The 26,836-nt window shown below is 43.6% G+C and overlaps 1 protein-coding gene across 1 annotated transcript in view; it reads right to left on the bottom strand.

Moving 5' to 3' along the window:
• The window catches only part of tenm1 (teneurin transmembrane protein 1), a gene marked incomplete at both ends in the record, with an annotated part of 118,791 nt that extends 92,739 nt beyond the window's left edge, over window positions 1-26,052 (bottom strand). Inside the window, 2 exons of the mRNA XM_080847119.1 lie at window positions 9,994-10,227; window positions 25,836-26,052. Coding sequence (XP_080703245.1) covers window positions 9,994-10,227; window positions 25,836-26,052 — 451 coding nt within the window. The remainder of the gene's footprint in view (window positions 1-9,993; window positions 10,228-25,835) is intronic.
• Window positions 26,053-26,836: the final 784 nt, after the last annotated feature.

Raw genomic sequence — 26,836 nt, 5'->3', positions numbered from 1 at the left:
CCTACCCCCCCCCCACACACACACCCCACCACCAATACCCCTCCTCCTCCATCCTTTTCATCTCAATTTGTCTCTCTTTTCCCTTCTCTGCTCTCCTCTCCTGTCCCCCCATACCTCTCATGTCTCTTTCTTTGCGGATCCTGGTGCTTTAAGATGGAGTGCGCCTCCATTTCAAGTGTGGGCTTCACCGTACCGCGGTTAAGAGAGAGGATTTCCTCTTTTGAGAAACTGTCGGGGTGTTAATTACACAAACACAATGCCCCGAGAGGGGTGGCGAGGGAGATAAGTAAGGAGAGAGGGAGACAGAGAGAAAAGGAAAGAGAGAGAGGGAGACAGAGAGAAAAGGAGAGAGAAGAGTAGAGAGAGAGAGGGAGGGAGACACAAACGAGTGTGTCTTGAGGAAAGATGGGCTTGTCCTCTATCTCCTCCCCCCCTTTCCTCACACTGGGGGGGTCGTCTCCCTCTCAGTGGGCTGTGGAGTGGCAATGGAGAAGAGAGAGAGAGAGAGAGAGAGAGAGAGAAAGAGAAAGGAGGAGTATGTCACCTACATTGCCATAAACCAGACACTAAACCAGTGCAAGAGAGACAAGAAGAACAAAAAAAAAAGAGAAAATGAACGCATGTAGACAGACAGCACATCGGTCAGGACTAGCACAGTGAGACTGCTTCATCCAACTGCGCAACTTAAGGCGCTCGCCTCTTCCCGCGGCGAAAGACATGCAATTATTCCTCTTTTGTCGGCAAGTTAAAACTGATGTGGTCTGGCCAATGAAAACGAGGGGAGAGCAAGCTGAGGGGGGAGGAAAGAAACCGGGGATGAGAGAAGTGCTGCTTCTCGCTGAGAGACGTGACCACCTCTGTTGTTCCAAAGCGGCTTAGCTTAGTCCTCCGCCGGAAGTCGAGCCTCGTGCTGGAGAAGCTCGGAGAAGAAGAAGAAGAAGCGTTGTAATTGCCCTCCGAGCGCCGGGGAAAGCCTGGCAGCCAGCACCACCGTGAAGCACAGCGCGGTTAGCGAGAGCACGCAGAGGCTTCGACTGGAAGGGGCCAAGTTACGACGGATGTTCCTCGACACCCGCCGCTTAAGCCGATGTGATGCTGGAGGCACCAGAAGGAACGTTAAACGTCATGACTGCCGGGTCTCAGACTCAACTGTCTCGGCAACAGCAGACATGTTATTCGCAGATCCGACCAACAAAAAAGGCATCCCATGAAAGCTCTGTCACACCCCTATCAGCTACAGCCCACATTTGAACGTCTGTAAAGAGCCTCATTATCAACTGAAGCAGGTCAGCCATTGTACAGTTGCAGCTAGAGAAAGTTCTAGAGTGGAAACACACACCGACACCCACACCCCCACACACCCACACCCACACCCCCACACACCCACACCCACACCCCCACACACACACACACACACACACACACAAACACACACACACACACAGGGCGGAGGAGTCAGAGAAAAGGGAAAACACATACGGCAGGGCCGTCCACTCGCCAACAACCCTCTCAGCATCACTAATTTATATTCCTCATAAGGCCTCTTACGGGCTTCATGTTTAATGGATGGAGAGACTGATGAACGAGTAAAAAAGGAGAGAGGACAGGGGAGGACGCAGAGAGAGCGGGAGAAAGGGAGGCGAGATGAAGGGAAGGCGGGAAAGAGGGAGGAGAAGAAGAAGAGGAGAAGTTAGAGAGAGATTTACAGGAGGGGGGGCGAAAGCCAGACTGGAGTAATGGGTGAAAGATTACGACTGTTGGCTGGAGGAGTGGGGGTGAACAGAAGTCATCACCAGTGAGTGAGCGATGACACACACACATGCACACACACACACACAGACACACACACACACAAAGACACACCCCAGAAATACACACCACACATAAAAAAACACACAGACACAAAGACACACCCCAGACATACACACCACACATAAACACACACCACCAGACAAACACATCACACAGAAACACACACACAGAAGATATACACTACTATATACACTGTACTTCATACTACAGACACCTACACTATTTCATAATTTCAAAACAATATTCCAAGCCCCTTCTCTCTATCTGCACACCCTGAGCACATGATTATGTCTGCTGAGAGTCCTGAGCCTATAACAACAACACCCGCTCCATTGGGTGGCTTCCACCGCAGGAGATGCAGGTCACAGCTCACCAGCTGCTTCCCAATGACACAATTCACACCTGTTCAAGTGCACATGTTTCACTGCACACCCTGCATGACGTGCAAAGCCCACCATGACCCATATGAGCTGCGCTCCCAAATCCACTTAGTGTGAGGTGCTACTCAGAGAGTTCAAATGGAGTGCCAGTCCACCTGATCACACTCGCTTCCTTACGTGTGACTGATATCTCTCTTTGCCATTTTTTCTTGTCTCTGACGACGTACTTAATCAAGTGGACTGTACTGTAAATCAAATTCTTTGCCCTTTTTTATCAAAGTCTCCTTTCTGCACGTTATTAGTAAGTTGTCAATGTTCTATTAATCTGCAAATAGTTGACACCCCGTCTGATGAAACCTAAATGGGAGTATCAAATCACAGTCAGACTCTTGATTTCAATTGTTTCTCTGTGGAACGGCGCCACTGGGGAAAAGCTTTACTTGAGTGAGGCGCGAGCAGACAAATAACTGTCTTCAAAATGGAGTCTTGCCTGTGGTTGGGTTCTGTTACGGACACAAATAACTGAGCTCCAATATGGTTCACAAACAAGCCCAATAGTCTAACAAGCTGGGATAACAATGGAAGTGCTTTACGAGGTAATAAGAAATCAGTGGCAAAAAAACGATTCTGGGTTGGATCAAGTAAAAAGACTTTAATAATGTGAATGTTCCCCAGGACTCGAAGAAGAGAACCACATAAGAAAACGGCAAATGAGACGGCACACTGACAGAGTGCATATCTATTGATAGCCACAAACTTGAACACATGTGGTTGTGTGTGTGTGGGTGTGCAAGCATATGTGTGGGTGTAGTATTATATAAAGCCGTAAAATAGTAATGAACTGTCATTTCTCAGGCGCAGATACGGCAGGGTAAGAGAAGGAAAAAAGCAATGAAAAGGGCTCAGTCAAATCTCAGACATTTCACAGAAGGGAAGTGAAAACAGCAATTCAATAGACTCGCCCCGGCGACGCTGATACGGGTTTGTTTTTCAAAAGATAGCAGGCGCTGCGGAGTCTACATAATTAATTCCGTCAACCTTAAAAAGCAACGAAACCAATCCACCCCTATCCACATCCATCAAACGGTGATTGCAGGCGGGCTGAAGGGAAAGTCAAATTGGCGGCGCTAAGGAAAGGAATAGAGGAGCTTGCTAAGAAGAGGCACAGCAACTTCCTTCAGAAAGCAGCGAGTAGAGTAGGCTAAAGGTGATGATACGTAGAGCAAGTACTGAACAAGAGCGAGCGAGCAAGCTTTTTTCCATTCAAATAGATAGATAGATAGATAGATAGATAGATAAATACTTTATTAATCCCGTGGGGAAATTCTGGGACCTTGCAGCTCTCACATATTTACAATAATTACAAACAATATATACAGACATTACAAACAATACAATTCAGCTATGTACAGTGTAGGATGAAGGATGTATGGTATAAAGTGCATAATAATTCAAGTTTAATGGCAGCTGGGGCGAAATGTGGGCAACTTGAATCATCGGTGGGCAACTTGTCGTGACATCCAATCAGAACACTAGGAGCCGGTCATGTCATTGCCAGGCAACATCGCTCAGCGGTTGCTCCATGTCTCGTCACCTTAAGCGCTGCTCCTCTGGGGGTGTCCCTTTAACTGGGGGACACAGATATGGGCCCATACCTCCTGCTCCATTCACAGCCTGTACTGTTAAAATGTTTGCCAGTGGAGTCACTCCACCCCATACATGATTAGAAGAAAGTGAGAATCATTAGCAGGATAACTGTTAGAAAGAACAAGAATGAGAGATAGAGAGAGAGAGAGAGAGAGAGAGAGAGAGAGAGAGAGAGAGAGAGAGAGAGAGAGAGAGAGAGAGAGAGAGAGAGAGGGTATTTTACTGTAATGACAAGAGCGGATGTAGGCTTGAGCGGATTGCGGTGTTTGGCTGAACACCTATCCTCATTTTTGAAGACTGCTGCTTAATCCTCCCCTTTGATGTGGGGGACATTAAATGCTGGAAGTACCCTCATTTATTTCTGACTGAGGCACCACAGGCATTCCCAGGTGTGTGCGCAGTAGGTCCCCATGTCCTCTTAGGGTTCCCGCTCTATCCTTCCCTCTCTCTTTCTTTCTTTAAGTTCCCTCTCTCTCTCTCTCATCCTCCCTTCTGACGGCAGCAGGCACCTCTGATGTCCACACTTTAATTTATACTGATTAAATTCATTCAAAAGATGTGAATCCATCAAATCAAATCGACCCTGGCATATGTGGTTCCTCAAAGTATTAATAATTAATAGAATGGTTTTATTGAACTACAGCATGAAAGCCCGGGCTATCATTTTCTCATTCCCCCCCCGCCAATGTCCTGCTATGGAATGGAAGTGGGAGACAACAAATTGGACAAATAATACCTTTTTGGACTGAATTTCAAATGAGGGCTGTCAGACGTTAAATGTGTTTTAAATTATATGATAGAAAGTGTGAGAGATATCTTTAAATTTAATTCTGAGCCTCCCACCACTCCTGGAATACAAATATCTAGAAGGTATAATCACAGACGATGACTGTTTTGGCAGGGAGGGCAAGATGGCTGACGTGAGCAGGGTCCAGAGCTCCAGCAGACCTGTCTGTGGAGTTCTAAAGAGGGGGTATAGCTACTCTGCCAGGGCCACACGTCAGCATGCCAGCAATCTGATGCTCAAGGAAAGAATAAGGGCGTTTAAAGTCCCATCTAACACATGGCACTGGCTGGGGCCAGGCCTCATGCTCCTGCTGGGAATTGAAACTGTTTTTTTTTTCTCCCTGGGTTTTTGTCCTGGCTGCTCACTGCAACACTGACAAACGCCCCAGCCCTCTATCTGTCATCGCCCTGGGACGGCGAGGTGCAACGTGGCAGCTAAAGCCCCTCGCCGGTGACGAATGCCGTGGTCGATAGCTCGCTGGGGGCAGCGGTTTGGGAGCTAAAAGCCTAATGCATTTACACACACGAGCGTGCGCGCGCACACACACACACACACACACACACACACTTAGACCCGGTCAAGGCAGAGCTAATTTCCAAAGACGTCTTCCAAGCACACCTGTAAACCTTAATGCACAGCTCAGCACAACACACATACGGACAAACACATACACACAAGCACGTGTACGGACCCACACACACAAACACAAAACCTGATAATATTCACATCTCTAGTTCATACATTAGAGTCTATAAAATAGTTATATGTAGCTCATATCGCAGAGGGGAATAGTCTACTATAGCCGTGTTGGAGCGTCTTCAACGACAGGCAGGCTTAAGGGATGACAGGCTGACTGAGAAAAAAGCACACGCGTCTTGACTCGGCTAAATTCGAGGTAATTGCAAAGGTCAACTGCGCTGTTTGCGCAGGGGCTCATTCGTGGATTAGCAAGACACACTCATCCTCGGAATAATGAAGGTCTCAGTGTGTGTCGGCTGCGGAAATGTCAATGATATCCCCCCAGGTAGTCACAGCGGCGGCCGCAGAGGAGGCAGCGTAGACGGTGGTGGCAGCGAGTCCGGGCCGCACAGGCCTGGAACGGAGCCATGCTGGCAGGGCCCCTCCCATCCACCCACCCGCCCCGCCTAACCCCAGCCAGCAGGAGAGCAGCCCAACGGCTGACATTATCAATGTTTCGCAATGTCACATCTTAATGGCCGACTGTCTGGAGAGCAGTAAGAGTGACCGCTTATGCTGATAAGGCATGCACGCACATGCGGCGACGTGAGCACGACTCCGGTCTGGTGAAACAAGAGGGCCTAGTTAAACAGAGAGACTGAGGGGGGAGGGGGGGGGGGGTAATTGGGTGATTAATTTGAACTGCTACAGGGTAATAATGATATAGAATAGTCTGTTGAGAAGAATATTGCTGGGCTTATTGAGGGCATCTCTTTATCTAATCAGACAAAATGTAGTCGAGATTAGTCTGGCCCCGATTTGAGACGTGTTTGACAAGTTTGTGCGAACATTAATGAGATGTGTGTGTGTTTATGTGTGTGCCTGTGTGTGGCTGCTTCATTACCTAAACCACTCGATCGGTGAGTCTTATCAAGGTTCACATTCAATGCTGAAGACACTCATACATACATACATAACTACATACCAATACATGCATCACACACTTTACATATGAGATAGTGCTGTGCAGAGAAAGGGTGTCGGGGTTGCGGCCCTCTCTGGAGAGTGCTTTTATCCAGTCTTGAACAGGAGCCAGCCTACTTGCTCTATCTTCTTTCATGCTACAGGCGGAATAAGACGAGCACAAGCTCACTGACATGTCCAGCACAGTCCTCAGGCTTTACTGGTCCCTACATCTTCCACATCTCTGCCATGGGCCAAGGTTAAAAGAAGAGTCAGACTCTCTCTCTCTCTCTCTCTCTCTCTTTCTCTCTCTAAAAGACTGGAGGAAAAAAGACTGGAGGCAAAAAGACTTCACCTTCGCAAGCAAGCAACTCGCTGTGAGCTTCGGCAATATGTTTCCGAGGGAGTCGATGGACAAGCCTTTGTTTAGTTCACATGCGTGTGCACTGTACACTGTATGTGTGTTTGGGTGTGCGTTCTGCACCCGTTGTGCTCCACTAAATGACTGTCACGGCTGAAAGACACGTCTGAATAGGGAGTGCAAGTGGAGAGGCTTGTGAGCGTCCTTGGCAAGGCAGCTCAGCGCGGCGTGGCGTGGCACAGAACAGAACGGAGCCGAGCGGAAAAGAGACGACAGAGAAAGAGACGACAGAGAGAGAGAGAGAGATGGACACCGTGTTTCACACCGCAAAAAGGACCGCTCTCTATTATCGCCCTGATAGATTTCTATTCCGAGGGGAGAATAATGACGTCCAATGAGAGTCCATTTACTGTGCCGCCGGCTAATGGCCACTCAGGCCGTCCACACCCGCAGCAAACAAAGGAGCATCGATACAAATGATCCACAAGACTCATGAGACCGGCCCGCACAAGTGGAATTACTCCCCGCCGCCTGGCCCAGTAATTAGTTTTAATTTGGGCCTGTTTAAATCAAAGCAAAATATACAACATGTCTCCAAATACAAAGATCGGCCCTCCTGAACATCACTCTTGTCCACAGTGCTGATAGAAAAAGCTGACCCTATAAGACACACAGAGCCACAAAGGAGACTGGGAGAGAAAAAGAGAGAGAGACAGAGACCTATAAAGAGAGAAAGAGAGAGAGAGAGAGAGAGAGAATGAGAGAGAGAGAGACCTATAAAGAGAGAAAGAGAGAGAGAGAGAGAGAAAGAATGAGAGAGAGAGACCTATAAAGAGAGAGAGAGAGAGAGAGAGAGAGAGAGAGAGAGAGAGCGAGAGAGAGAGAGAGAGAGAATGAATAATGCATAGGGGAAGAGCTACATCTCTTTTCACAGTCAGCTCGCACAATGGCGTCTCTGAATTCCAACTCACAGTAAAAGAAGTGAATGGCGTCTTCCATGACACACAGTGAAATAGTGTTATGGGGTCTATTGTGTTGGTGTACAAAGACTGTAAAATGCAGTTTGACAGTGTTCTGGTATGCTTGTGACCTTGAGGAGTGTGTTGTGGGTTGGTTTGTGCCTTGCAGACCTAATACCGTGTGAGACTGGACGGGATGGTGCAGTGAAATGGGACTTTGATGTAAATAAGCTGGCACAAGGCGAGGTGTGTACATTTTTATGATAGATGTGTCATTGTGCAGCAAAACAACACACACCACATCTTAACTCCACCATGTCCAAACCCAGTACTCAGTACCATTCAACACCATGCAGGAGGATGCAGGCTAGACAATGGGCTACATACCATTACGATTATAAAGACATTGTAAAAAAGCATTCTGCTATCATCATCATCATCATCATCATCATCACCATAGTCATTACCATCATCATCTTATAAAAGAAGTGGACATGACTGGCTAACACACAATACACAGGACACACAATAACTATCACACTGTCCTATTTTCACTCCACTTTACTTCACTCCACTCGAGCTACCTGGTTGGGTGTTCACATCAATGGACAAAACTGCAGGCGCCTTCAGGATGAAAGACCCTCATGCAGCAATTATGTGGTAAGTGCAAACCGTGTGATAAAAAAGCGAGTAATATGTACCAAATTATAGAGTTACAGTAATATATCACATACACACATCTCTCTCTCTCAGACACACACGTATTATATGTATAGATACCTTACACACACACACACACACATACAGTAACTCTCTCACACACATACGTGTATTATATGTCACACACACAGTCACACACGCGCACACACACACACACACACACACACACACACACACATACAAACACAATCATATCATATATATTTCCATAAATGCCTGTGTGATATATAATACTTCAAATACATAACTAGTGGAGGAACAGATACAGGAGATCTGTGCAAGAGGGAGGAGAGCTGACATTATGGAGACATTCAGAGAGAAAAGAAAGACTGCCAGGAGGGCTGCCAGGAGATCACATCCAGGAGGGACAGAGGAATAGAATGAGACGGAGAGAGAAAAAGAGAGAGAGAGAGAGAGAGAGAGCAATTGTGCGAGGGGGGAGATAAGAAAGAGGAGGAAACTGAGAAACACTGAATGCCTGACAACATTAGTGTGTGTGTGTGTGTGTGTGTGTGTGTGTGGTGTGTGTGTGTGTGTGTGTGTGTGTGTGTGTGGAGTGCAATGGATGTAAACTGTGCATGAACCTCTCTCAGTGCACGTCATCATTAAAAATGTAAACACTTTTCATCCAAATACACTTGTCCTCAGTCAGTGAACACATACACACAGAGACTTTTCCACACACACACACACACACACAGATGCACGCACATACTCACACACACTCACACACAGACAAGCAGACAGTGCAAAGAAGCATTTGCTTAATACTGAAAAATCGTATAGTTCCCAGTAATACTACCTATCAAAACTGTCTTCATCCTATTAAAAATTATAATTGCAATTGTCATATAATATTGTGCTGTCCTCACTGTGCCTGTGGCCCCTCTGTGGCACACTGCTAACAGCATCAGGACAGCAGATCTTTCTTTAATAGACTGTGTGTTCATTAGCTTAGTGCCGAAATGTCAACGCATATGAATTAGGCCTGAGCCTAGAGTAGAGGCTCTTCAACCCAAACCTAAACTAAAACCACTATTTAAGTCTCTCACATAAAAAAACGTTAAAATCATTTCATAGTCATAAATCTCTCTTAACATTTACATTATATAAATTACTTTACTTGAAGTCCCTTCAATATTTGCATTTCAGTAAAGAAACAATCTGACCATGTTAGCCGTTAGCATGTCAAAAAGAGTCCCAATGTCACATAGGACTAACGTATAAATCAGGAACAGGTCTGTACATGGACAAAGACTTACACTGTTACAAGGTTGAATAATTAAAAAAGGGTGAAAAGGGCCATAGAAAAGATTAGGTTTTTGACATCTACCTAACATGAAAAGACCTCAGGCCTCAGAGTCAGAACTATACATCTAAAAGTACTGACTTTACTTTTCACCATTGGAAATGAGTAAATAACTTTTTACTTGTTGGCACTGTACAAGACAGGTACTCATAATGGAGATTAGCTAAGCCTCTCACAGAAAGGACAGAACAATGTTAAAAAATGAAACAGCACATCTCCCGAATCTTCCGCATACATATATTTGCAACATATATCCATTTTTGTTTAATTATGTTGTAAAATGTATTAATGTAATGATATTTAGTATGCTTTATGTATGTATATGTTTCCATGTGCACGTTGACTTGTACTGTGTGATGGCAGCAGCGGTGTCTTACCGTTGTCCATGTCGGACTTCCTCTCCTGCTCGGTGTCGGTGAGAGACAGGACGGAGTTGGCTCTGCTGGACAGGCCAGAGCCGTGCTCCGACTTCACCTCCTGCATCCACAGGTGCAGGGCGTGGTCCGGCGAGGCCGGGCCCTCGGGGTCTGTGTCCGGGTCGGAGCCGCCACAGACGGACACGCCACCGGCGTACGGGCGCTGAGAAGAGGGTGCGTGGAGGAAGTCTTCATCTGGGAAAGAGGGCAAAAACAGGGAGAGGGAGAGAGGCAGCAACATCGGAGTTACATTCTGTGTTTCTTTTGCCAATCAGCACTTCTCTCAGCCCTAGCCTCTCAGCTGCTAAAGTAGGATTTGATTTTTCTTAAAGAACGTGACTGATATTATGGGAAAATAATTGTGTGCTCTCACAATTGGTAACAGTTCATTGAATAATTTAAGAGTGAAATCTAATCTAATCTAATACAACGTCTATGGCATGCTCTGTAAATTCCGGGGACGATAGAAACTTCAAATGTATTCTTCAAATGGACAAAAGATTCTAAGTGAGATGTTTTTAATATTGACTTTGCTCCATTTAGGCTACCCATTCATATGAAATGAAAAAGAATCTCAAGGAAACCACAGCCTCGACACAAAAGCAAATCGAATCAATCGAGTAAGAGTGAAAGGAAAAACAGAGATTATGCCAGATATGTAGATAGAGTCAAGAGCCTGCTGTGGTGATCAGATGTTACTGTAACTCAAAATGGACCCTTTGGATGGGGGAAAGAAAGAGGTGTGTGTGTGTGTGTGTGTGTGTGTGTGTGTGTGTGTGTGTGTGTGTGTGTGTGTGTGTGTGTGTGTGTGTGTGTGTGTGTGTGTGTGTGTGTGTGTGTGTGTGTGTGGGTGTGTGTGTGTGTGTGTGTTTATGTGTGTGTGTGTGTGTGTGTGTGTGTGTGTGTGTGTGTGTGTGTGTGTGTGTGTGTGTGTGTGTGTGTGTGTGTGTGTGTGTGTGTAACAGAGAAAGAGAAAGGAAGCACGGGACGGAAGGAGACAGAGAGTGCAAGTATCAAGTGGAGACAGAACTCCACTCTCCCCACACAACGAGCAGCAAACACAAACTAATCTGAGATTAATATTTCAGCCAGAACGTAGGGGGGCCTTCCAGAGTTCCTGCTGGCGAGTAGTGAGGAGAGTCTTCCATGCCTCCTGGGAGAGAGAGAGGGAAGGATGCCCTCTCCTCACTGCACAACACACAACTGCACTCCACCGACTGGGGAACAGCAAAGCATCCATTTTGTAGACCTCATATCATCCCAGTAGCAACCCCATTTGAAAGAACATTCATAATGTATCTAAATATTTATACAGTTCTGCTGTTGTAGGTCTGGTTTGCCATTAGTTTCTGATATGCTTGGGAGGCTGCTTTTAACCAAAACTCTTCCGGGAGGGAAGAGAGAGAGAGAGAGCTAAAGACGGAAAAGAGAAAAAGAGAAAGGCTCATCAGACTCAGACACTCCTTTAACATGTGCCTTGTCTTTGTTCTGTAGACTGCAGAGTGAAACTAATGAACACTAGAACGATTCACAGTTATAGCACAGAGCCTGTGGCACGTGTGAGGGACTAATCATAGCCTGATATTTTCTGCCAGGCTCGGTAAGAGCAACTCAGTGCCTCAAATGCCGCTCATTTATTTCTTCCAAGACCTTCAACAGCCTTGCATGTGCACACACTAACACACACAACACGTACAGAAATACTCGCAGACTCTCTCTTTTTAGCTTTTAATTAGAGGTTGTGTGCAGGTTGGATCAACTGGGATAAACAGTGACTCACAGTGACTGAGGAGAATTAACTTCAGTGACACTGTGACAAATTAAATACACACACACACACACACACACAAAACACAGACCCTCATCTACACACACATAGAGACAGAGATAGAGATAGAGGCAGAGATAGAGATAGAGGCAGAGAGAGAGAGAGAGAGAGAGAGAGAGAGAGAGAGAGAGAGAGAGAGAGAGAGAGAGAGAGAGACAGAGAGAGAGAGAGAGAATCCTACATCAGTGTCTGGGCGGTCTACTACATGTAGGCCAGTTATGTCTGACAAACCACCTGACCTTTTAGCCAGAGCCATCTGAAGGTTTATCCAGACAGCTACGGCAGAGATCAACCCCCCCCCCCCCACACATCAGCACATCTCACGTGTCCTCCATAGTAGCACTAGCCTACACTAGAGCTGTGTGCCACCGCTGAGGCAAGGCGCTCTGCAGATTAAAGAGAGTGCAGGTAGAGAGCCTTTCTTCTCTCTTGGAAGTGTTCTTTAAAGGGCCTGTGTGCAAGTGGCCCTCTTTCTCTCTTTCTTCCCCTCTCCCCCCTCACCATCCCTCCTCCCTCTCTCATTCCAGTAATCATCTCAGCCCTAATTACAGTGGGACGGCTGCTCCGTCCTTCAGAGCGACCCACCCTGCTGCCCCTTGGAGTCCCAGCCGGCAGTGCAGAAGCACACACTCACAAATGAGCACTGAGCGCTCGCTCACACTCCTCTCGCCTCTCCGGCTCACTCATGACTAACTCCCTTTGTTATACCCCCCTTTCTCTCTCTGGTCTCTCCTTCCTCCCTTCTCTCGCTCTCTCTCTCTCTCTCTCTCTCTGCCCTCTCATCTCAATTCCTTCTATTTTAGTGTGCTTCAAAGTGCCTTTACATCGCAGTGCACCTCTTCTGGTATCACAGCCTGGATGTACAAGCATACAGGGGGATAAAAGCACAACCAAAAGGCTAATTTAAAAACAAGTACAGTATGTGTGTTGCAACAAGAGGCTACATTGAAATTGTGTCATTTCAGTCGGTTCATGGGCTTGTGTGTTGAGTGTAGTGGAATAGATAAACGGGAATTTAAGCAACTCTGCACATCTTGTTGAATTTGCTGCTTGGTCCCGGCCACTCTCTGAGCCTGACTGAGGCCTGTGCCCGGCGGCTCTCAGCTGGGCCCGTGGTCACGGACTATCAATGTCAAGTTAGCACTTGCCAGGGATGTTTATCCTTAAAGTTTGCGTACGAGTGAACCGGTGTGTCTGTTTTAAGATTGGATTTGGACAGAAAACCTCAGCCACTATGTTTTTGGTGACCAGGGGGCAGCCTCAGTTATTACTTTGTTCTCATTCATACTGTAAAATTTGGCAGCATTCCCTTATCGTAGTGGAAGAGAACAGGTGCTAAATCGGAAGGGTGGTGAACAAACTTGTATGTTTTGAAGAATTTTGGTGTGATGGAAGCTAGGTCATGGAGGTATTTGAATTCGTAAGTGTCCTTATATTGAAGTTCTGTAAAGAAATTCGTTTTTATTTTAAGAAAATATTGCAAATATCTCATTTTCCACCATTTCTCCATCTTGTTTGTTTAAGAAAATATGGTTTATTTTAGCATGAGGAAAGGTCCATAGTTTGAACTGTTTATATTAATTTGTTTTAATGTAATGTCTTCTCTGCACTCAAAGTACATGTGTCTATGTATACCATATTAAATGAAATGCCACAATACCTTATGTAAAACATGGTGACTAACATTAGCCTTCCATGCAAGGAATGAGTTGTTTATTCTCTCCTCTTTTGCATGTCAACATCTCTCTCTCTTTATCTCTCTCCTCTCACTTGCCAATCTGCTTCTGCGTTTTTTTAACTGTACTCTTCCTCCCTCATCGGTCTCCCCTCTATGTGTCCTTCCTCCTTCCTCATCCTCTGTTCTGGGTGCCTTCATTTTCAGATGCCTTCTCTCTGGCCTCTCTCTCTCTCTCTCTCTCTCTCTCTCTCTCTCTCTCTGTCTCTCTCTCTCTCTCTCTCTCTCTCTGTCTCTCTCTCTCTCTCTCTCCCTCCCTCCCTCTCTCTCTCTCTCTCTCTCCTCTCTCTCTCTCTCTCTCTCTCTCTCTCTCTCTCTCTCTCTCTCTCTCCTTCCTCTTCTCTTCTCTTGACAAACAGCATGTCTCAGATCTCTCACTGCCTGCTCTCCTCTCAATCTGTTGGGGTTGAGAGAGCGCTACAGCGTGCAGCAAATGCCTCTTGTTCATTTTATGCAGTTTCCAGGGCAACTGGAACAGAATGTTTTGTTCCATGTGCATCATTTGAATACACCAATAAATGGAAGCAGAAAGCCAATTTCTAGTCGTGTTTTTTGCTTCCGTCAGACAAGAACGAATGCGTGAGGGTGTCTGTGTGTCAGTGGTTCCTGGTTCAAATAAAAGGTACAAAACAATACCCACGCATAGGGGATGGACTACACCAACAAATAAAAAAACAATAAAAAAAAGACTCCGTTTACGAGATTGAAGGGCAAGAGCAGAGACTCGGGTACGTGGGTGTATTGTTTTAATAATGTCAAACCAAACGCTGCAGCAACGCAACAGGACAAGGCAGATAGAATAATACATTCAATAGATGATAGTTTATCCAAGTTTCCAAGTTGCTACTTTAACAGTTCTTCTGTACTTCTGGTCTTATATATAATATATATATATAATATATATCACCAAGAAACAAAAACGCTGAAAAATAAACATTTGTGCAGTGCAGTGGAATAGTGTGGTAATTCATTGCAACTTCCTGCAAAGTTTGTGGATGTCATTAAAATGTAGAGATTAACATGAAGACCACAATTTGTGTTCTTAAAAAGAATTATGTTTACAGACATCCTCACTAATTTATACTGGGGACGCTGGGGACATGTCATCAACATTTTTGCAATCACCACTTTTGACAACTGACAATAAAACCTCACCACAAAAAATAGAAAGCTTCTCAAACAGTACTTAATCACCAGTAGATGAAATCAACTTAATACACACAAATTTCAGTTTTGTGTAAAGTTAGTCTTACAATGCAGCTACTCTTTGATGAACCCCAGTCAGAAACAATCACCTTTGTTCCAGTGCACTATGTTAGCCATCCAATTAAAATGCAGGCTTTTCTAGAGCACCTTTAGGTTATGTCTTCCTACAGTTATGTGGTTTTAAAATGCTCTAACAGAGTTACTAAGTGTGGCAACCATCGCATTTTTTGTTCTGTTTGCAGAGTCTAATTATAAAAAGACGGTGTCCCAGTGCTAAAAAGTCAGATGGCACTAGTTGCAACTCTTGCCAGACTAATCCCTAACTATCTACCTTCTCATGTCTAGCACACATTATGCTTCATAACAGTGGACTTAACTGTGTAATATGTGGATAACATTCAGTGGACCATACAAAGATAAGTTAGTTTAATATCATCAAGTTTTGCTGTGTTCGGTTGGTCACTGGCGAAGAGTGCATTGAAAGCTACTAACAGATACGTTTGTTGAAAACACGCAGGATCATTTTATTTATAAGCTTATAGATTTTGGCTTTGCACAGGTGATATGTTTTAATGTGTCACTTGTTATGCGATTTATTATCAAATTAAGCAGTCCCACACTGAACTCGAAACCGCACCGTCGGACAGCAGAGTTAGGGTTGCTAATAATTACGTAACAACCTCTGGGTGAAACATTTGTCGCGAGAAAGTGTTTTAAACTTCAAGGGAAAGATGTTTTGTCGCTGAAGAGTTCTGATCCGCTGCCCAAGCCCTTCACACTATCCCAATAACCTGTGAAATGTGTGGTGCTTTAGTATTGGGGTTGCGTTCATCATAATAAAAGTGGAGGCAGACATCGCAATAGGCCGGTGACAAGTAGGATCATGTACAATCCCGTCTATGTCCTCAGCACTTTTCAAAACAAAATGACTGCCATCAACAAAGTGATAGCCATGCATGAGAAGGCATGAATAGGAGCACTGTGATATATATATACAGCCGCGGAAAAAATTAAGAGACCACTTCAAAATTATCAGTTTCTCTGGTTTTACTATTTATTGGTATGTGTTAAAGTAAAATGTACATTTTAGTTTTATTCTATAACCTACTGGCAACATTCCTACCAAATTTCAAATAAAAATATTGTCATTTAGATCATTTATTTGCAGAAAAATGACAATTGGTCAAAATAGCAGAAAAGATGCAGTGTCTTCAGATCTCGAATAATGCAAAGAAAACAAGCTCATATTCATTTTTAAACTACACAATACTAATGCTTTAACTTAGGAAGAGTTCAGAAATCAATATTTGGTGGAATAACCTTGATTTAAAATCACAACTTTCATGTGTCTTGGCATGCTCTCCACCAGTCTTTCACATTGCTGTTGGGTGACTTTATGCTACTCCTGGCGCAAGAATTCAAGCAGCTCGGCTTCTTTTCATGGCTTGTGACCATCCATCTTCCTCTTGATCACATTTCAGAGTTTTTTTTATGGGATTCAGGTCTCGAAATTGGGCTGGCCATGACAGGGTCCTGATCTGGTGATACTCCATCCACACCTTTACTGGCCTGGCTGTGTGGCATGGAGCATTGCCCTGCTGGAAAAAACACTTCTCAGAGTTGGGGAACATTGTCAGAGCAAAAGGAAGCAAGTTTTTCTTCCGGGACAACGTTGTACTTTGCCTGGCTGAGGTTTGTAAAAGACCATAGGAGGGTCTCCTAGTTCGTCTTCTCTGATGAGTCCAATTTCACAGTAGGTGCAAGACTCTGTGGCTTGTAGGCCTCTCCAGGTCTCCGTCTAACCATCAGACGACCATGTGTTGGGCAAAGCTGAAAATTGGACTCATCAGAGAAGACGAACTAGGAGACCCTCCAGTCCGCTTTGGTTCAATCCTTATGGTCTTTTACAAACCTCAGCCAGGCAAAGTACAACGTTGTCCCGGAAGAAAAACTTGCTTCCTTTTGCTCTGACAATGTTCCCCAACTCTGAGAAGTGTTTTTTCCAGCAGGGCAATGCTCCATGCCACACAGCCAGGCCAGTAAAGGTGTGGATGGAGTATCACCAGATCAGGACCCTGTCATGGCCAGCCCAATTTCGAGACCTGAATCCCATAAAAAAAACTCTGAAATGTGATCAAGAGGAAGATGGATGGTCACAAGCCATGAAAAGAAGCCGAGCTGCTTGAATTCTTGCGCCAGGAGTAGCATAAAGTCACCCAACAGCAATGTGAAAGACTGGTGGAGAGCATGCCAAGACACATGAAAGTTGTGATTTTAAATCAAGGTTATTCCACCAAATATTGATTTCTGAACTCTTCCTAAGTTAAAGCATTAGTATTGTGTAGTTTAAAAATGAATATGAGCTTGTTTTCTTTGCATTATTCGAGATCTGAAGACACTGCATCTTTTTTGCTATTTTGACCAATTGTCATTTTTCTGCAAATAAATGATCTAAATGACAATATTTTTATTTGAAATTTGGTAGGAATGTTGCCAGTAGGTTATAGAATAAAACTAAAATGTACATTTTACTTTAACACATACCAATAAATAGTAAAACCAGAGAAACTGATCATTTTGAAGTGGTCTCTTAATTTTTTCCGCGGCTGTATATATAATGCCTCTACAATGATACATGTACGGTCTATTAAATTGCCCTGTTAATGTTCTAAAAGATTATTATCATATGAAAGGTCAAAAAATGACATGTCAGTGATGCCAACCTTTATGACTCCATTTAACAGACTTCAAATGGGAGAGGTCACATGTCAGTTTTTTATCTCTTCATCATACACATTTTGAACTTCATAATTGGATTTCTCATGTAACACAGCAAAACATCTAAACTCAGGGATAAACGCTATTGTAGTTAATTTGTAGAGATGAAGATAAATGATAAATCTTGAGTTGTTTTGAATTGATTGAGCAAACCATCACTGAAAGCTGTTGATATTCTGTATGTATGCGTTTAGGTATTTTACACCAGACCCACCGAAAGACCAAAAACAACCATGGTGCCAATACCATATGCTGTTTCTCTGATATTCCCAAACCCTTCCGCTGTGAAGCCTAGAGAATGCTAATTGGTGACTACACACTCAAACAACCTCCACCACCTGTACCCACATGCAGGATACAGACATGGGGCCCTATCTTGCACCCAGCGCAATTGACATTGTCACCGACGCATGTATAATTCCTATCTTGCACCCGGCGCACAGCGCGATTTTTCCTCCAGAGGCGCGCTTCGAAATGAACTTGCGTCGACATGGGCGGGGGCGGAACAGAGAAGGCGTTTCTCTGGCGCAAGTGGTATTTTGCAGTTTCAAAACAACGCCGTGCGCCGTGCGCCATTGACCAAAAAAAAGCTGGTCTAATGTGAGGCGCAATGTCTAAAGTCTGTAACGCGTATTCAGAACGCTATTTTAAGGGCGCATGTGCTTGCCCGCACAGTATAGGACCTATAGGCTACACTTTACTTCTGTCGTCTTCACGAGAGATTTACACCAATTGTTTGGCAAGCCATATATAATTACAAGGAAAATAAAGTATTTACCACATGAGGAAATCATTGTGATATCCGTATCCAAGACATTTTAAAACTAGGCATACATCTAGCGTACACAATTGACCCAAATGATTCAGGTTAATTGAAGCTGCGTGACATTTGATTTATTGTATGGCTTTGTTGCATTTATTTAATGCCAGTATTATTATAAATCTTGTAAACTCATCTCTGTGTATGTGGACTTTATTTATGTACCTTGGGTTTGGTCAGCTGGTGCACTGGCTTGGGTGCCGATTTCCATGCCCCCAAATCCCTGCAGGCTCTCAGGCGTGAGGGTAGACGTGGCGATGTCCTCTGCTGCCGTCAGATCCTGGGTCGAGGCAGATCCACCTCCCGTGAAGGCACGAGAACGTGTGTTACCTTCCAGCTTGGATGTCCCACGTCTCCGGACGTCATTATAGCGTTTTCGGCAACGTTTTCGGGTGCCCCGTTGCAGAAACAATCACGGCAATAACTTGACATGCTTGCTTGACTTTGCTTACTTTTGGAGGGTTTCTCGCATCCCCATATATATCTATCTCCCGGCTTTTTACAAAGCCATACAATAAATCAAATGTCACGCAGCTTCAATTAACCTGAATCATTTGGGTCAATGTGTAGGCTACGCTAGATCAGTGGTGGTCCGTCAGGGCCTTCAAGGCCTTCTCTGCTGGCCTAAACATCATCAGAAAATAAATGTAATAAATACATTTAATTTTAATATTTTCTTTTCATAAATATGTATTCAATTATTCCTCATAGTCCATTATCTTCATTTCATAGCTTCCAGCGTTGTTAATTTATGTTAGAGCTTTCATCCAATCATATTTCAGCTATCATGTGTTGCCACGCTCCGAGAAACCTTCCCCGATAACAGAATTCTTCCCTGAGGCCTTCAGAATTCACATTGAAGGCCCGTGTACATCTGATTGGTTTTCACAACTGGCTGTTTCAGTTCATTTAAGTTGAATGAACTGAAACAGACAGTTGTGACAACCAATCAGATTTCGAGTTGGCGACACTGGGCCTTCTAGAAGGCCCGGAATATTTCTTTCCTCGCGTTGAACGTGACACGTAAACGTCCTTTGATTGGATACTGAGGCAGACCGGTGCAGTGCTTCAGTGCTCAGTTTAGCTGGCTAATGCGAAAACGGAAAACGACGTACATCGGTTTCAATGCTTATTATGCTAGTTGTTTCAATTGGTAAGACTAAATATAATTACATTAACCAACTCAAATAAACTAGTTTACACCAACTTCATAATTCCAGTTTTTGATACAATTACAACGCCATTTTCAAGACGGAACTTTCAAGAAAAACTGGATATCGTGAGGATGGGAAGTTTAATGAAACTGCTTTGCAGGTGGGACAATGCGATGTTTAGTGGACAAACTTGTTTAAGCTCTCATAGGCTACTTTCGGTAGACTTAATAAAACTTTGTAGACTAATTTTAAGTTGTGACAGTAATATCCAAGCGATCATATAACTGAGAGTTTACTACTCTCAATGTATTGTTAATACGGGTGTATTGATTTTAAATGCTCCGGAAATATTAATAAAGTCTGTTGTACTCGACTATGTTAAGGTGATGCAATGCTCACTTATACTGCCTTTCTGGATAAATATAATGGTTCGAGAGCCATGGCGTCATAATGATAGTATTAGGAGGTGGATTCACTCAGTTTAACATCGTGTTGGACATCGCTGAAGGCCCAGTCGTGAAATGCACGGACCGCCACTGCGCTAGATGTATGCCTTTTTTTAAAATATCTTGGATATGGGTATCACAATGATTTCCTCAAGTGGTAAATACTTTATTTTCCTTGTAATTATATATGGCTTGCCAAAAAATTGGTGTAAATCTCACGTCGGTCTCCTCGGCTGTGAACTTTTCCGGTCTTCCACCAGGTAATTCCGCCATCAAAATAACAAGCCGCTATGGACTATGCGCTCCTCGCTCTTAAAGGGAATGTGAAATGACGCTCGGATTGGTTTTATTGCATATTACGCCCAAACCACACCTATGGCTGAGTAACCTCCTTTGGACCAACCCTTTTGACACTTGCGCTGGACGCAAGTGTGTTTTTTCCGCCGTTAAAAAAGCAACTGCGCCATAGAGCCGCCCACACAGCTACTTGCGCTTGGCGCCGTCCTACTTGCGTTTCTGATCAGCAAGATAGGGCCCATGGTGTGCATCATGTTACAAAAATAAAGGTAACATTTAATATAACATGAACAATGTTTTCGCGCAGAAGGGGCGGTCACAGAAAGGGCCTGGATTTGAACAAATGAGATTGAATCAGCTAGGTCATTTTAGACATATTTCACATACACTGACAGGCTGTATTAGTAGTATTATAGTACAATGCAGCCTATCAAGTACTTCCCTGTAGAATTATGTTTTATACACAGTCTGCACAAAGTGTGACAGGGCCAAATGGGCTACTCACCAGTAGTTGAGGGGGAACAAATTCACTTGGGAATTCTAACGTTCTACCTGATGATGTACCTTGATATATTGCATCAAGCTGCATAGGTTGCAAACATTCTTACTAATATACAAATCCTCATTGAACAAACTGATCCCATTCAGTTCTTCTCACCATCTGCTACATTAAACTGATAATTCCTCATCTATCATCGGCTGCGACCTGCCGTCTCTTCTAGACGTGTTTCACTTAAGGACCAGCAAGAGAGCAGGGAAGATCATTGCTGATCCTTCACATCCCGGTCACCACCTATTTCTGAGTCTCCCATCCGGCAGAAGGTTCCGGGTTCCTATTAAGACCAAAACCTCTCGCCACCTGAACAGTTTTTTCCCCACGGCAGTTGGGCTCACAAACAAGCCCCCTGCATCACACTGACTTTTCGTTTACGTACTCAAACTAACTTGCCCTTCATGTGCCCAAATTATTTATTATTATCTTAAAAAACATTTGTCCTTTGTTCTTGTTTATGCTTTTTTGTTGTTATGTTATGTGTTATGTCTTATGCACCATCCACACCAAGTCAATTTCCTGTATGTGTGAATATACTTGGCCATTAAAATAATTCTGATTCTGATCCATCTATCTATCTATCTATCTATCTATCTATCCATATATCTATCTATTTACCCATCTATTTATCACTGTATGCTGTTATTGAAATGTTAATCCTTTGTTTAAAAAAAATGTCAATAGAAATCCAAGTATCTGGTCGTATATCAAAGAACTACAATACATAAAAGAATATTGATCCTATCAACTCATAACTCAATTGTGTCCTGTTGCTGTTCAACACAAAGCCAAAGAGGGTACATGCACAGACCCATACAATGTTAAAAAGGGCTATATGCTTCATTTTGCATTAAAAGGCTTTAAAACAGGTCAAAAATGAGGACACATCACCACAGACTAAGAATAAATAAACCAATTCAGACATTCTCTTAGGCGCAACCAATCTGACACACACACACACACACACGCACACACACACACACACACACACACACACACACACACACACACACACACACACACACACACACACACACACGCACACACACACACGCATACACACACACATACACACGCACTCTCACACACATGTGTTTGCGTTCTGGTTTTGTAGTGCACTCCCAAAATGACCACAATCAGCTATTACATTAAATACCAGGGTTGACCTTGATTATGCCTCAGATAATGCCGTGTCCCACCTCTAGTTGTCCATCCCTATCACCCATTTAAGAAGAGGTGGCCTCCACTCAAAGAGCATCAGCAATAGAGTGCCAACAAACATGAAGGACCACTCACATGAAACTGTACAATGCATCTCACCATTCATTACACAAAACACACACACACACACACACACACACGCACACACACACACACACACACATACGCACATATGCACACACACAATTCCAATGTACACAAACGGACACACTGACCTAAATTAGCCAACACAGAAAAAAACTATATTATATGTTTTTATGAAAGATCTGAATACACCATGTTATTTACATACTGTTTGTGTGTGTGTGTGTGTGTGTGTGTGTGTGTGTATTTGTGGACTCAGGTAGAGCATAGGGCAGCCATCTACTCTATTTACTGCCAACCAGCATGCAAACCAAAAGGGACACATAATAACATACACACAGCACACACAAAGAGCTATGCACACTCCTACCCACACATTAACATATTGAGACACACACACTCTCTCTCACACACACACGCACACACACACACACACACACACACACACACACACACACACACACACACACACACACGAGAGAGATATATATAGAGAGAGACAGAGATAAGACACACGCTGCATGTAGAGCAATATGCACACACAACACATTCACAATGAATATCTCTGTTCACACACACCAATTTTGACAACACACATGTGTATAAAGATAATTAAAATGAGCTCCATCTGGCTGCTAGGTGATTATTAATTTAGTCCCATCACACAGCCCACATAGTTGGTGATGCCCCCGTGGACACTCACAAACTAGAAAGGCTATCCTGTTCACATCTGAACAATCTCCTCTGTGTCGAATAAACATAATGATGTTTTTTAACTTAAAATCACAAGGAGTCCATGGGGATTATTGCCAGCCGTCATTCACCCCACACACACAATCTCTGCAATAGGCATCCCAGGACCACGACCAGCTACCATGCTTATCATCAGCCTTCTAAATCAAGCAATCCTATGGACAAACTAGGGAAACACCTTTACACATCATACCGAGCCTATTTGTCTCAATAAGAAGGTTCGGATGCGTGATTGCATACATATAAGCATTTAGTATAGAATGCATATGACTGATGATGGTATTAACAATAAATTACTAATCAATTAACGATCAATTATGTTTGAGATCATTTGAGATTCATTAAAGTGTTTATTCAGGAATGGAATGGCAGAGGGCCATGAGATTCAGGTAAAAGTTAAAAATAGCTAATGTTAACTAATCCAGCAGAGTATGTTTGAGCTGACATAGATAGCTAATGTTAACTAAGAGTAAGTTTGAGCTGACATACAGCTAATTTGAACTCATCTAGAAGAGTAAGCAACATTCAAAACAGTTATATGTTATCTGCTCATTATACGACTTTCTGAATTGATGGGAAACATTTACATTATTCTAGCTCTGATAATTCTCTTATTGCCTAAAACGAAACAAACTAGCACACGAGTACCAAAACAATGGAGTGAGGAAAGCGTTCATTCTGCCTTGATGGATTACCCAGGGGTGGGTGAGGAAAGAGATGAACAACAGATATTATCGCCACAATGAGGGCTATTTATTTCTTCTGTTTGTTAAAGCCCTTCACAGTACCATGAAACATATATGCTTATCAACTAATCAATACAAAAATAATACATACAAAGATCTTCCTTTCCTCACTAATTAAAGCAGCAGCAGTTTACCTGTATAAAAATTACTTTTTGTCATATGTGCTAAAACTGTCACTATGTCCTGACAGTTGGACATTAGACAGATAATCTGTGAAACCATCAGTGCCTCTACTGCCATCGCTAATCCATCGTGACCGAATCAAAACAACCAATCAGAGCCAGGAGGAGGGTCTGACGGAGTGTCAATTACTGCTCGTGCTCATGCCCCCCTCCCCCACGTGCGCTCACTCGGTCAAGCTCAATACTTCCTGGTTCTTAGAGCAATAAACAACCACCAGCAATGACAAAACTGCCCATCCCTCCTCTGCCAACAGCAACTTCCACGACTAAGACAAGTAAACAGAGGGAGACCAATGAAAAAAATGAATGCTAAAAAGAAATAATTAGGCTGAGCCGAGGATAAAACAAGAGGGGCTGGGATCTTTTCAATTGTATACTTTCAAAATCTATATTACTCTTGCTTGTTTCTCCAGAATTGACTTCCTTTAATTAGTCCTGATGGCATTCCCAGATCTGGGACTCAGGCACCAGAGCCCTGCATCCACTACAGCCAGCCAACATCTGCATCCAGATCTGACTCTCTACCTCACCAAGGTGTGCCAGCCAAGCAAATCCGCCTACTACTACCGACAATTCATTTCCAAATCATATACTGAAGCATTATACAGTCAAATACTTATTTTGAAACCTCCTCAATAAAATTCTTCTTATTAAAAAATCTCTGAATTTTGATCCTATCCACCCATAAAAAATACCAATCTGAAAACTTCAAAAAGATCCTGTCCCGTTCACCGGCTGGATCTTTGCTATGGGAACTGTGGAGCTGGAGATTGTTCAGTTTGAATGAGGAAACCTGGCAGCATTATGGAGCTTAACAAATGTAAGTTTTAGAATGATCTATGAAATAAATCGAAAAGCGAAAGACTCAATTTAGAGTGAATTATTTTCCCCTTCAATTAAGTTGTGCCCCAGTAGCTTAATTAGCTTAGCAAGACAGTCTATATTTTGATGTTTCACACAGCCGACATTACAAAACGCACACATAAACCAAATACACAGGCGCACAGCTGTCAACTTGAAACTTTGCATTAATATTTCAGCCTTCCAATAATAAGTAGCAGTACCTGTCACACTTATATGTCTTCAATAAAAGCACGGTTCACTACGTTGACACTCTCACAATGTCAGCTTTCTGAATACAAAGCAGCTTATTGGTGGTGAAGTCCAAAGTCTGTGCGTGCTCATTTTTGTGTAGTTATATGTAGGCTATGTGTGTGTGTGTTTTGGTGAAGCCTAAGTGCTTTGTTGTGTCTTACCATTTGCAACAAGAGACCTTAAATGTCAAGTGCTGATCCACACATTCAATCATTCTGGTGACCTACTCATGCTTACATTCAGTAACCTTGGTGACCTTAGGCTGATTTATGCTCAGTTACGTAAGCGTAAGCGCAAGCGCAAGAGGCAGCGCAAGCCCCTTGCGCGCCCCTTGCGCGACTTTTCACGTCTTGCGTGCGTCGGCCCCTTTTTCTAGATTGCGCCATTTTACGCAAGCCTATTGTTCTGGGTGTGAATTGCTTGGCAACACCCCCAACGCAACGCGTAAGCACCTAGCTATTCATGCTCCCTTTAGAAGCATGCAAGGGCCTTTAGGCTTGTAAGATGCCTGCAGCTCACTGGACCAAGAAAAGGACAAAACATCGAACAAAGCACTGCTACTGTGCACCCTCACTCACCTATGATTGGCAGTTATCATGTGTGGGCAAGGTGGTGTATGAACCATGAAACCATTATCATAAAGATTATCATTATCTTCTGTTAGCAGGGAAATCGCTTATCCTGCCTTGATTGGATCCTTTTGTTAAAGGCACCCAGTGCAACATTAGAGCATCAAAATGTAAAAATATTCTGCATAAGACAATCTTTATGATATTGACATTTACTTCACCATATTAACACATTTGCATCATTATTTGATACTTTTGGCGTTAAAAAGAGCGCTAAAACTAACCGCAAGAGCGGTTTGAATGAAGGTGCATTTGTGTCTGGGTTCTGTGAGTCACCTGCGTTGGGCTGTTGGCTGGTTTTCCTCTTGACGCGGTGGCTGTTGTAGGCGAGCCTGCGGTCGTGGCTGTAGTCGGCGTGCGTGTGGCTGTAGGGCTGCTGGAGGCGGTCGGCGCCGCCCTCCTCGCTCTCCTCCGAGGAGCTGGAGTAGCGCAGCTCCATGTCTGGACGAGCCCTGGAGAGGGACTGATACGGCTTGCTGTTCATTTGGTTCATCTCCCACTCTCACTCACTCCCTGCCAAATAAGAGACAGAACCACAAGAAGAGACCAATGAGTTGGAGAACACTGTAAAGAACAGATCACTGTAAATTACAAGAGTTATTATGTTGTATCGCCTAGCTTGATTAAGCTGCAGAGCAGACATATTCATCACGTTCAGGGGCTGAACACAGTGGATATACATACAGTTTAACTGTAGGAAGGTCATATTTAGTAGAACTCAATGTGCTTTGACTCAATGTGCAATGTGTTTTTTTTTTTGATGGTGGATTCTTGATGCTCAGTTTAGGAGGTTAGCAGCAATCTTCTCAGACAGAATAAGAGTACACATAAAAGAACAGGTTTTTTTTTCACCATTAACCACAACTGAACATCCCACAAGTTACTCCAGAGTTACAGCACTGCAGTCAAGTAAGGCTCAAGGGTAATGAGGGTTTAATGCATGCGCTGGTCTATTCCTGCCGGGGTTTTCAGCAAATTAGCATTTTTCAGTGAAATACAGTTGGTCTGTAAGGGCAGACTATAGTTTCAACTAAGAAGCCCTACAGGTCACTCGGAAACATCGAACTAAAAAAATGTATCCAAAACATTCTTCAATAACCGTAGTGAGGGATTCTTCTTTTAAACCTGTTATTGCCATTGGATGCTTTCCATGACCTCCCTACAATTTTGTTTAGCAAGTTCAGAGCAAAACTACTCTCCTGTGAAAGTCTATAATGATAATACCGCTAAATAAATAAACAAATACATAAATGAGTTAATTAAAGGTAGAATACATG

Source organism: Sprattus sprattus, assembly GCF_963457725.1.
Source record: "Sprattus sprattus genome assembly, chromosome: 1".
Taxonomy (NCBI): Eukaryota; Metazoa; Chordata; class Actinopteri; order Clupeiformes; family Clupeidae; genus Sprattus; species Sprattus sprattus.
Note: the sequence above shows the minus strand (reverse complement) of the source record. Positions and strands in the feature narration are given on the sequence as shown.